We start from the raw sequence: 14,231 nt of genomic DNA on the forward strand, positions 1-14,231 counted from the left end.
GACAAAAGAAACTTGACTTTAAAAAAAAAAAAATTAGTGTTGGCATTGATTTGTTTGACTAAGAACTAAGGTGGTGCCACAGCATGGTCGCAATCCAATGACTAAGACAAAAGTAAAAGACAAAAGATAAAAGAATACTAACTAAAAAAGAAAAAAACGAAAAATGATAAATAAATAAATAAAAATGGAATTTCTGAGAAATTCTTCTTGTCAGAATTATATTTCTGGTTTTAATCCACCCCCACGTACCCACCCACCACTTGCTCCTGTCTATTCAATCTATTCAAACCAATCAACTTCCATTGTTAAGCAAAAATATCTCTGCTTTCGTTTGTAGCATTAATAATGCTATAATTGTAGTTTAGTTTTTGTACTTCCTATCTGCATTCTTCCTCTTTGGTTAGAGTTAAATATATCTGCTGATGCACTTTCACCATGCACCTTACTGCACTCACACCGGCATACTCCCCAACCCCACCACAACCACCATCAACACTGACACTACACTAACACAACCTTCAAACACTGCAGAAACAACAGTAACTCCAAAAACAATTTCACCTTCGCTGATTGATACATTGTAATGTGGTCGACCCATTTATACCTCTCAACTTCAGTCGTTTCGAGTTATGTGCTTTTCAACTTTTATTTTTATTGGTTCTAATGAAATAAATGCGAAAAATAAACCTCAGCTTCAGTCAATCTATTCTGCTTTAAGTCAGTCTCAGCAAATATATTTAAAAGCATAAAAACTTTTACTCTAACAAAAAAAAAAACAAAAAAAAATCAGAATCATTACACGACCAGGCTTTTGACATAAAAAACTTTTCCCCCAGGGCACTGCTTTTCCATTTTGTCCATTGAGGCCACAAAGCAGACTGACAAGCCTTTTTAGATATTACTCTTTCCCCTCTTTTACTTGTTTCAGTCATTTGACTGTGGCCATGCTGGAGCACCACCTTTAGTCGAGCAAATCGACCCCAAGACTGAAGATTAAAGTAGCAATTACACTAGTTAATGACTTTAGATGATGGAAGGAACAAGAGAGAGAAATGAGTGAGTGAGTGAGAGAGAGAGAGAGAGAAAGAGAGAGAGAGAAAGAGAAAGAGAGAGAGAATGTGTGAAAAACCTAGAAACACAAGCTGAAGAGAGGCTTCTGAGAAGTAGCTTGACTAGGTGAGCCTCTGAGACAAACTCTCAATAAATGTTCAAGAATGATATGAGTGGACCCCTAAGAAGTGACCACACAAAGAGGATCACACAGAAATCTTAAGAAACATTTATCAAAAGTAGAACATCTGGTTTATGTTTATATAAAGTCCATTGCATGATTTTTTTTGTTAGTTTTATTAATTAAATAAAGGCGAGCAGAAAAAAAAACAACAGCAAAAAAACCCGGCATCAATATAGAAAGGTTTCAAAAAAGTAACCAAAGTAAAAATAAATAAATGAAAACAAAAAAAAAAAAGGGTGAGAGATTTATAGTATAAAAATTTAGAAACTTCCAGTGAACTTGAAATAATTTGTTTTAACTACAGAACTCAAAATAGATTATGCTATAATAATAGTATGTAAATACTGGTTTAAAAAATTTGTAAGTTACCTTCTGTATAAAAGGGATTTTAGTGCACTATTAACATACTATTATTTATAGGCGCAGGAGAGGCTGTGTGGTAAGTAGCTTGCTTACCAACCACATGGTTCTGGGTTCATTCCCACTGCATGGCACCTTGGGCAAGTGTCTTCTACTATAGCCTCGGGCCGACCAAAGCCTTGTGAGTGGATTTGGTAGACAGAAAACTGAAAGAAGCCCATCGTATATATGTATATATATGTGTGTGTGAATATGTTTGTGTGTCTGTGTTTGTCCCCCCCCCAACATCGCTTGTGTTTACATCCCCGTTACTTAGCAGTTCGGCAAAAGAACCGATAGAATAAGTACTAGGCTTCCAAAGAATAAGTCCTGGAGTCGATTTGCTCGACTAAAGGCGGTGCTCCAGCATGGCCACAGTCAAATGTTAAAGAGTAAAGAATTTTGTCTACCTTGTACTCTAGAGTTAAAAACAGATTATTTTCAAGATGAGACATATTTAGCTCTGCAGCATTTAGACCAGCCATATCTTGCCAAAATATTCTACCTCTTTTATAGTCAAACTGACCTGATCCTACCTCTCACATGTACCATACAATGTCATTTTAAAAATAAACAATCACAACACCAAAACGTTGAAGCTGCAAGAATGCATGATTAATCAATTCAAAAACAATGTAAATATATAAGCATTACATTTAACAGAATAATTCGAATTGTTAAAGGGTTATGTATTGATGGCAAAGTTAGTTGTTAGGCAAATAATAAGCTATAAAGGATGTGTGTGATACAAAGGTCACACGTGTGAGTATATATATGTATATATATTGGCTTCATCAATGCCACAACAAACTTTACCTAAGGATTTCCTCTCCAAAGTCCGCATTTTGTTGCCATCTGCAGTTATAAGAAATCAACAATAATTAAAAAAAAAAAAACAGGGTTTCAAAGAATTTGGGGCAATTTTGAATTAGTACGAGGTGATTACCAAAATGTATGACTGAAGGAACCTCTTCAGATTAATGCCAACCTAATACAAAAATGTTAACAAAAATGTGGGAGTAATAATTTAATCTTTTTTTAAAAAAAAAAATAGGGAACAAGGAGTTGGGAATGAGTATGTGGGATCTGCTTAAGCCTTTAAAACTAATTTTATATTCAAAATATAAAAACTAATTTTATATTCAAAACCCCCACAGTATCAATGTGATCATAGCATAATTTTAATCACAACCAAAAGTTTGATATTGCATAAATGATGACAAGCCTAGAATTTATTCCAATGTTTCACCGATCTACAATACCTTTGGCAGACATAGAACATCACTAGTTTCCCTGGATACAACTGTTTTTTTTTTTTCAACAGAAAAGTAAATATGACCATATAGACTTGACCAATTTAGGAGATGAGTGTCTGACAAATCTGCTCCGTTGTACAGTTGATTGAAAAGAGGATACAAGAGACGGCTCTCAGGTTTATTTAGATAATGCTGTACACTTTTAAAACAAGGCCATACTGGATGATGTAGCCTTAGACTTAAAAACAGAAGTTGACAAACTGGAAGAATTGGATAGAATATCCTGCCCTATTCTTTAAAAATAAGCAAATCATAGTTTAATAATTGTGTCATAATGCTGGTTTCAAATTTTGATACAAGGCCAACAATATTAGGGGATGGGTGCTAGTCAATTACATCAACCCCAAATGTTCAACTGGTACTTATTTTATTGGTCCCAACAGCATGAAAGGCAAAGTCGACCTTGGCAGAATTTGAACTCAGAACATAAATGTAGATGAAATACCACAAAACATTTTTCCCAGCATGCTAACAATTGTGCCAGCTTACCAACTTTCACTGCGTTAATATTAAAAAATACTGATTTCAAATTTTGGCACAAGGCCAGCAATTTCATGGGTGGGTGCTAGTTGATTACATCAACCCCAGCGCTTAACTGGTACTTATTTTGTTGACCCCAAAAGGATGAAAGGCAAAGTTGACCTCGGCAGAATTTGAACTCAGAACATAAAGGCAGACGAAATGCCGCTAAGCATTTTGCCAGCTTGCTGCCTTTATTGTGTTAGAATATTCGCTTTAAATTTTGGCACAAGGTCAGCAATGTTGGCTGGAGTGGGGTAGTCAATTTAATTGACCTCAGTGCTCAACTGGTATTTATTTTATCAACCCCAAACGGATGAAAGACAGTAGAATTTGATCTGAGAACATAAAGACAAACGAAATGCCACAAAGAATTTTGTCCAACATGCTAATGATTCTGCCAGCTTTGACATCTTGCAATACAATATTTATGCTTTATTAACAGAAAGTCAGGTTGTCATGAAATTCCACTAATACCATTTTCTATGCTTTTTCCTTTTGTAATAATATTTGAGAGTTATAGCAACAAAATCTTATTTGTAAATGGAAACTTGAATTTACTTAATCATCCTATAGCATTTAAACCGGCCATATCCAGCCTAAAAATCCTACCTGCTTTTTGTACAAACTGGCCAGATCCAGCCTAAAAATCCTACCTGCTTTTTGTACAAACTGGCCAGATCCAGCCTCTCACACTAACTCTACGAAATCATTCTAATAATAAATAATCATGTCATCAAAATCTTGTAGCTTTGAGATAACAGGAGATAAATCCAGTCCTGCCCAAATACAATTGTAAATACCGAAAGATTTACAACAACTTATAGGCATAGGAGTGGCTGTGTGGTAAGTAGCTTGCTTACAAACTACATGGTTCCGGGTTCAGTCCCACTGTGTGGCACCTTGGGCAAGTGTCTTCTACTATAGCTTCGGGCTGACCAAAGCCTTGTGAGTGGATTTGGTAGACGGAAACGGAAAGAAGCCTCTGTATATATGTATATGTATATATATATGTGTGTGTGTATATGTTTGTGTGTCTGTGTTTGTCCCCCCCCCAACTTCGCTTGACAACCAATGCTGGTGTGTTTACATTCCCGTAACTTAGCAGTTCAGCTAAAGAAACCGGTAGAATAAGTACTAGGCTTACAAAGAATAAGTCCTGGGGTCGATTTGTTTGACTAAAGGTGGTGCTCCAGCATGGCCACAGTCAAAATGACTGAAACAAGTAAAATAGTAAAAGAGTAACTCTTGAAGTGGCAATTGGTTCTCTTTGTTTTGTTATTTACTCGTGTGGTTTCAGCAAGTAATGATTCTGACTTGGAAGGGTTTACATTTCAAGTTTTACAAAATGTAGGAGAAACAAATGAGAAACCACAGATATAAATGTTTCTGAAATATTTGTCAAATGAGGAAGAGTATTTTTCATAGCAAAAGTGAAGATCTTCAGAATATCATTCAAAATACTATACTGATACAGTCAAACAATACAAGACATATACATTATTTTATTGGAAATATATAACTGAAAATCATTGGTATTTAAACACCCAATGAGAAAATTTCAAGTTTACATGTAAAAAAACAAAATTTTAAGTCAGAAATAAATATTTGTTGATGACCCTCTTGACCAACTTCTTACCACACAGCCATGCCAGCAACAGAATATTCTAAATACTAGAGGGCTAACAATTCCATTCACACCTTTATAGGAATGTCACACTGACATCAGTACCTGACTAAGCACTTTATGTTATCAACGTGGTGGGATTTGAACTTATTGAGAGTAACTTTGCTTTTGTCTTTTTGGTATCAATAAAATACCAGAAGGTGAGCTGGCAGAAATGTCAGCACAATGGGTACATTGCTTAGCAGTATTTCATCTGCCTTTATGTTCTGAGTCCAAATTCCGCCAAGGTCGACTTTGCCTTTCATCTTTCTGAGGTCGATAAATTAAATACCAGTTGCATACTGGGATCAATCTAATCGACTGTCCCACCAAACATTTCGGGCCTTGTGCCTAGAGTAGAAAAGAATAAAATACCAAACCACTCCTAGGGTTCAATTCATCTATGTATTTTCCCTCTTTTTCAGGTTTGCACCTGTATTCAAAGATGCAATCCAGAGAAAGGTGTACTTCAAAGACCCAGCCTTGTTACACTGTATCACATTAATTCACCTCGAAATTGCATTAATTCTTAACTTCCTGTTAGACACAGTACCATGCAGAAATGCATTAGTCAGCCAATCTTGAAATGCATGATATCACAAGAATTGTACTAATGTTGTTTACATTTATTGTGGAAAAAAAGAGAACTAGTCTGTAACGTAATGGAGAGAAAACTTTAATCCTTTCATCTATCACTGACTTTTGTTCTGCAACAGAATGAAAAATTTTCAACAAGTGTAGGAGTGTGGTAAGTAGCTTGCTTACGAACTGCATGGTTTCGGGTTCAGTCCCACTGCGTGGCACCTTGGGCAAGTGTCTTCTACTATAACCTCGGGCCGACCAAAGCCTTGTGAGAGGATTTGGTAGATGGAAACTGAAAGAAGCCTGTCGTATATTTGTATATATATATATATATATGTATGTGTGTGTGTATATGTTTGTGTGTCTGTGTTTGTCCCCTCCAACATCGCTTGACAACCAATGCTGGTGTGTTTACGTACCCATAACTTAGTGGTTCGGTAAAAGAGACGGATAGAATATAAGTACTAGGCTTACAAAGAATAAGTCCTGGGGTCGATTAGCTCGACTAAAGGCGGTGCTCCAGCATGGCCAAAGTCAAATGACTGAAACAAGTAAAAGAGTAAAAAGAGTAACAGGAAGTTAAGAATTAAAGGTCTACATGTGTATTGAGGACTCAGCTACTCAAAAATTAATTTCCTAAGTAGGAATTCATTTATCTAAAATAATTGAACATCCATCACCAAAACTGATGGGGAATCGACACAAAATAATAATAAAAAAAAAAAGAAAAAAAAAAAGAGGCCAGCAACGACTACTAAAATGCCTTTGTTTTTAACTCCAGGTGACATCAGGTCACTGAATAGACCTCTGATCAAAGACATCCCAGCCATGACCATAACCTATGACTAGTGTCCGATGTGTGTGTCATTTTTTTTGTGAAAATGACAGGTACTATTTCTGTTAGGTCAAGTGACTACATAGAAGCTGTTTCATTGGCCAAAGCTGAAAAGCCTTTGATCACAGATTTTCTCAATAATGGCTAACAACATTACATTTCACTAGTTCCCAACCTCTCACAATTTCTGTATCTATTTCTCTCTAACTATCTATCAATTTCTCTCTCTCTCTCTCTTTATATATATATATATATATATAGCTATAAATCTCTTTCTGTCTATCTATTATACACAATCTTCCTTACTATGTTTCTCTTTCACTGTATTACTCACTTCATTATCTGTGTACCATTCTCTCTCTCTCTCTATCTATCTATCTATCTATCTGTCTCTGTATGAAATCAACGTCTCTCTTTCTCCCTCATTAACTATCACTCTTTCTCTGAGCCTAATATATATATATATATATACACATTTCACTCTTTCTCTCTATGACATTAACTATCTCTCTTTCTCTGAGCCTAACATACACATCTCCCACCCTCCCCACTTATTTATCTATATACCATAAAGTCTATCTCTCACGGAGTCTAACATACCTCTTCTCTCTCTCTCTGACATTCTCTCTTTCTCTGAGCCTAACACACACATCTCCCTCCCTCCCAACCTACCTATCAATCTATCTATATATCATAAAGTCTATCTCTCTTCAAGTCTAACATACAACTCTTCTCTCTATCTCTCTCTCCCCTCTTTCTTTCTATCTTTCATTATGTCCCACTTACCTCATTTCTCCCTCTCTCTCTCGACACCTCCCCATCTCCTACCACCACTATTACTACCACCACAACAGCTGACAGTTTATTAGTCCTACAATATCACTGATGTAAAAAGAAAAAGACACATAGCTGCTGAGGACACACTACACTGCATATCAGTTATTTCACGCTCTGGAACACACACAGCTGTGGCTGAAAGCTCACTATTACACATACTATATATTCTACAGCTTCTGATACCACCACCACCACCACTACTACTACTATTACTACTACTACACATACTTATATACTATAAACACTGCTGCTAATACTACACACACACAGATACACTATAGCTACTGCTATTACTACATGATAACTATGGCTGCTACTACTACTATTGCTACTACACACACAGTTACTATAGCTGTTGTTACTGCTGCTACTGCTACTACTACTACAAATATACACTATGGCTGCTTCCACAACTATTTCATGTATATATTTATTCATACTATAGCAGCTACACACATATACACACACATACATACATATCTATACACACATATACATAGATATATATATATATTCACACACACACACACACACACACACACACACACACACACATATATATATATATATATATATATACACACACACACACACATGCGCGCGTGTAGATCATATATATATATATATATACACACACACATTATAGCTTACAGGTAGTAGCTATAATGTGTGTGTATATATATCATGTACATGCACGCATGTGTATATATATGTGTGTGTGTATGAGTGTGTATATATATATATATATATATATATATACTCATACACACACACATATATATATACATACACACATGCATGTACATCATATATATACACACACACACAATATAGCTACTACCTGTACTCTACAAACTGCTGAGGCAACAAACCAAGAGAATCACTCAAGCGTGGGAATGGAATGCTATGCTGTATTTGTTCCGGCTCCATACATTCCGAGTTCAAATACCAACTGTTACCTTTTATCCATTCTTTCAAGGTTGATAAAATAGAGCACCAAACAACCTAGAGCAGCAGACTGACAGAATTGTTAAAACATGGGATGAAATGCCTCCTGGCATTTGTTCCAGCTTTTCACATTCTGAGTTAGTAAGTGGCAGCCTTAACTGCGAGTTCAAACCAGCAACCCTGCCTTGAGGACCTGACCTCACATCAAGATATCTTATCAAGCTACATCATCATCTTCTTTTAAAGTGTATCTTCCATGCTGGCATGGGTGGGACTGTTTGACAGAGTCCACAGGTTCAAGGCACTCCAATCTTTTATCTTTTCTCATTCGTTTTACTCATTAGACTAGGGGTTTTCGAACTTCTTGAGTTGCGGACCCCTTTCTATTTCAGGCTTTACCTTAGGGACCCCCTGATAAACACTTATGAAATTTATACATAAATATTTGCTTAAAATAACATATATTTTTACATTTATTTATTTAACAGTATTGAACAAAATAGGTTTATTTTCAATTAAAAGATTTCAATTAAAAAACATATATAAAATCAAATTGCCCATAAAAAGTATTTGCTGTCCATGGACCCCCTGTCTTGTCCTTGCAGACCCCCTGTGGTCCACGGACCACAGTTTGAAAACCCCTGCATTAGACTGTGGCCATGCCTTGGAGAATTTTAGTCAAATGAATCGACCCCAGTACTTACTTTTTTTTAAAGAACTGGTACTTATTCTATCAGTCTCTTTTGCTGAACCACTAAGTTACGAGGTCATAAACACACCAATACCATCCACCATCCACACCATCAAGCGGCAGATGGGGGGAAAACACAAAGACTCACACCCATAGACATCATATATACTTTTCTACTCTAGGAACAAGGCACGAAATTTTGGGGAGGGGGGAAGTCAATTAGATCAACCCCAGTACACAACTGATGCTTAATTTATTGACTCTGAAAGGATGAAAGGCAAAGTCAACCTCAGTGGGATTTGAACTCAGAATGTAAAGACAGACGAAATACTGCTAAGCATGTGTTCATGGAAGACTGGAAATGTAGGACATCGCTTCCATGATGGTGATCTTCGTTTATAACCATCATGTAATGATAAAGCAAGGCGACAGTAATGCACATACAAACACACACACACATATATATGTATATATATATGACTAGGTTCTTTCAGGTTCCGTCTACCAAACCCACTCACAAGACTTTGGTCAGCCCAGAGCTATTGTAGAAAAGATTTGCCCAAGGTGTCACACAGAGGAACTGAACAAGAAACCATGAGTTTGAGAAGCAAACTTCTTACCACACAGCCACACCCCTTGGCTGTCTGTACATATAGGAATGTTCCTCTATGACCCTCTTTCAGCTGAGAGATCCTAGTTTTTGTGGACTCATGGGAGCTTGTACCAATTAAAAGCATCCGTGCCGGTGCCACATTACAGGCACCCGTGCTGGTGCCACATCATAGGCGCTCATGCTGGGGCCACGTAGAGCACCCGTGTCGGTGCCACATAAAAGCACTCATGCTGGTGCCACATAGAAACACTCATGTCAGTGCCACATAAAAGCACCCATGCTGGTGCCACATTACAGGCACTCATGCTGGTGTCACATGAAAGCACCCATTCCAGTGTCAGGTAAGAGTGTCCATGCTGATTCCACGTGGAAGCACCTGTGTTGGTGCCAGGTAAAAGCACATGTGCCATTACCACATTAAAAGCACACGGCACACACACACTGTAAAGTGGTTGGCATCAGGAAGGGCATCCAGCTGGAGAAACCATGCCACAACAGACAAAATGGGGCCCAGAGGGTCAACTCCTGCCAAACCACTCAACCCATGCCAGCATGGAGAACAGATGTTAAATGATGATAATGATCACACACACACACACACAATTATACATACACTGTATTCATTTTAGCATCCACTTTTTCATGCTTGAATGAGTTAGAGTTTATCAAGACAGATTTCTTTTCTACAGTTACACACACACACACACACACAAACACACATACACACATATATATATATATATATATATATATATATATATATATATATATATATATATAATGAAGGGGATATTTCTAAGTGGCCTGCTTGTTTGTTGCACCTTGTTTACCATTTTTGTCCTTGTTCTTTTGCCACGTCATGTACCCAGTTATGTATCTATATGTACATGAACGTATATACATACATGTACATATATATGCATATACTCATATATTGTTTATATATATATATATATATATATATATATATATATATATGTATATATATATATATATATAAAGGGAAGTTAATGATTGGATCAAAGTGGACTGAGCTGTGAAACATTTACATCATCAAAGTAACTGGGTCACACAGTGTTACCAGATCTCCTGTCTCATAACTATTCATACATACTTTAATCCTAACATGTTGATTTTTAAGTCTGGTTCTCTTCCTGGGGTTAATTTAAAAAACAGAAAAAGGAACCTATTTGACTCGTTATCAAGCTTTTTTTCCTTTGAAAATTAACCCTTTTGTTGCTATAATTCTACAGAAATACAAATGTTTCAAATTATGAAGAATTTAGTAAAATGATTTTGTTGTTGTTAAACTGGTGTTTGAAGCGTACATAGGGGTGGCTGTGTGGTAAGTAGCTTGCTTACGAACCACATGGTTCCGAGTTCCGTCCCACTGCATGGCACCTTGGGCAAGTGTCTTCTACTATATCCTCGGGCCGACCAAAGCCTTGTGAGTGGATTTGGTACACGGAAACTGAAAGAAGCCTGTCGTAAATATATGTATATATATGTGTGTGTGTATATGTTTGTGTGTCTGTGTTTGTCCCCCCAACATCACTTGACAACCGATGCTGGGTGTGTTTACGTCCCCGTAATTTAGCGGTTCGGTCAAAGAGACCGATAGAATAAGTATTAGGCTTACAAAAAGAATAAGTCCTGGGGTCGATTTGCTCGACTAAAGGCGGTGCTCCAGCATGGCCACAGTCAAATGACTGAAACAAGTAAAAGAATAAGAGAGTGAGATTTTCATGGAAGGATTTATTTTGAATCACTTTAACCCCCTTGTGACCATACTTTTGCTGATATAAAACTGCCTTTCAATTACTTTTAAAATAAAGAAGAAAGTAAAATAATTTTGCTGCTATTAAGGTGGTGTTTGAAATAAATTAACATGGAGATTTTGATGGAAGACTTTAATTTGGATAACACTAAAATGAGTTTGAATCACAGAACCATCAGTGAGGAGAGGTAAGGTGAGGAGCAGTCACAGGCAGGCTGGTATCAAAAGGGTTAAATATGGGATTTGGTAACCAGAGACTGAAAGAAGCCTGTCATCATCATCATCATCATTTTAACATCCACTTTTCCATGCATGCATGAATTGACAGAGTTTTGTTGCAGTAGATTTTCTACAGCTGGATACTCTGCCTGAGTAAGGTAATCAATTACACACAAGCAGACATGTTTTCACCAAATATCTGAAACAAAGGACACTGCTTATATGACAGTGACACTCATTTACAACTCACAATGTCAAACCAAAGAGACAGTAACAAACAAACACACACACACACACTCACACATACACATATATATTTATTAAGGCTGAAAAAAATCTTCACAAATTGTCTGTGAAAGTGCAAACAGATTCTGAAGAATTTTTCAGCTTTAATAAAAGAATATTACTCTACCTTTGGTGTTCAAGTACTATTTTTCCCACCTTGTTTGGCATTTATGTGCTTATTTCTGTTTTTGTGTGTATGTGTGTATGTATATATATATATATATATATATATATATATATATAGGAGAATTCACGGAAAAAAAAAACAGACGAAGATAGGTGGTGTAAACAACAAATGGATGTATTAGTATAATGCTCGGGAATAGAGAAAGTCTTTAACGTTTCGAGCCTACGCTCTTCAACAGAAAGGAACACAGAAAGAAACATGGAGAGAAAAAAAATATATGTGTAGTGGTCAGGAATGGTACATCAAGAATCTACTATTTAACAGAGATTTTCTTTCACCTGGTGAAATTCTGCATTATTTTGAAGGCTTTTTTGCATTTTGTATTAATGCAGGCATGTAAGTAAGTTATTTATTATTAAATATAACAATATAAATTATTTACATGTTTTTAAGTTATGAAACAACTTTGTTGTGAAATTATAATTTTCTTATTGTTAAATAAAATCTCATCAAACTACACACAGACATGACGGGCTTCCTTTAGTTTCTTATTTCTTTATTGCCCACAAGGGGCTAAACATAGAGGGGAAAAACAAGGACAGACAAAGGGATGAAATTGATTACATCGACTCCAGTGCGTAACTGGTACTTAATTTATCGACCCCGAAAGGACGAAAGGCAAAGTCGACCTCAGCAGAATTTGAACTCAGAACATAACGGCATACGAAATACCGCTAAGAATCTCGCCCAGCGTGCTAACCACTCTGCCAGCTCGCCGCCTTTTTTTAGTTTCTGTCAACCAAATCCACTCACAAGGCTTGGGTTGGCCTAGACTAAAGTAGAAAACATTTGCCCATGGTGCCACATACGTGTGTGTATGCGAGTCATTGTGTCACATTGTCTTGACATTACATGTTGTAAATCAATATGACTGTTATGAAACCGTATTATTTGTTTCCAATTTTCCATGGAAACATACCTGGCCATACAGAAATATAACCTTGCTTGGAAACAAGAGAGGGTTAGCAACCGGAAGGGCAGCCAACTGCAGCAAATCTGCCTCTGAATTTTAACCCAAAGAAGCAAAGAAAAGTAGCTGTTAATACAATGCAATCAGTAAAATCATTACCCAAAAAGAGTAAATAAATTACTCTAGTCCCAACACCAAACCAACTCTGGAGCCCCCCCCCCCCCTGCAGTTCTTTTCTGACTCAAGTTGTTATTTATTATACCCAATGTTAGTTTATTTGGAAGAAAAGTTTATTTCTAAAGTGAGAAAGAAAAAAAAATTTGGAAAATATAAAAAGAAGATTTGCCTGGAATTGCCATAAATCATTTCAGAATGGTTTAATGTGTGTGTATGTGTGTGTGAGAGAGAGAGAGAGAGAGAGAGAAAGAGAGAGAGAGAGACAGATAGACAAACAGACAGACCAGCTGCAGTAAGGGGCAGCTGGAAAGTTGACATTCAAAGGTAAGTAGTAGTAGTAGTAGTAGTAGTTGGTGTTGCAGCTGTTTAGTTTTAAGTCAGTTCTGGCTAAGTAGATCTATGACCAAACACTTCTAGTCATGACCACCCTGTCTCATTTTTGACATGCAAGGAGCCCAAGAACTCTCAACTAACATACCTCCAACTTTTTTCTTTTTTTTTTTTCTTTTAAGACAGCAGAAATGCAACATCAGCAATATTCAGCTGGTATTTCTAGCAAATAAGTGACAGTAGTGCAGGTCGTTTTCTTATCCCCTCACTGTGCAGAGAGAAACTATAAAAAAACTTACCACACACCACAAAGAATGTGGAAATGGGTATATAATAAACCAGCTTGTGTAGATGGTACTAATTAGCCATTCAAAACACACAAAGACTTAATTGCACTCAAGCCTTTAGCTTTCAGATTATTTTGTCCAATGCATCATAATCATCATCGTTTAACGTCTGCCTTCCATGCTAGCATGGGTTGGACGATTTGACTGAGGACTGGTGAACCAGATGGCTACACCAGGCTCCAATCTGATTTGGCAGAGTGTCTACAGCTGGATGCCCTTCCTAACGCCAACCATTCCGAGAGTGTAGTGGGTGCTTTTACATGCCACCGGCATGAAGGCCAGTCAGAAAGTACTGGCAAGGCCACACTCAAAATGGTGTTTTTTATGTGCCACCTGCACAGGAGCCAGTCCAACGGCAC

The 14,231-nt window shown here is 36.9% G+C and overlaps 1 protein-coding gene across 2 annotated transcripts in view; it reads right to left on the minus strand.

Moving 5' to 3' along the window:
* LOC149135426 (uncharacterized) overlaps positions 1-14,231 on the minus strand; it is a 108,194-nt gene that overhangs the window by 51,385 nt on the left and 42,578 nt on the right. Inside the window, exon 2 of one of the 2 annotated variants that reach the window (XM_089351996.1) lies at positions 2,450-2,488. The exons of the other annotated variant lie outside the window; for it this stretch is intronic. Coding sequence (XP_089208122.1) covers positions 2,450-2,488 — 39 coding nt within the window. The remainder of the gene's footprint in view (positions 1-2,449; positions 2,489-14,231) is intronic. 2 annotated transcript variants of the gene reach the window in all.

The sequence above is a fragment of the Octopus bimaculoides genome, chromosome 5, assembly GCF_046866305.1.
Source record: "Octopus bimaculoides isolate indiv1 chromosome 5, ASM4686630v1, whole genome shotgun sequence".
NCBI classification, from domain to species: Eukaryota; Metazoa; Mollusca; class Cephalopoda; order Octopoda; family Octopodidae; genus Octopus; species Octopus bimaculoides.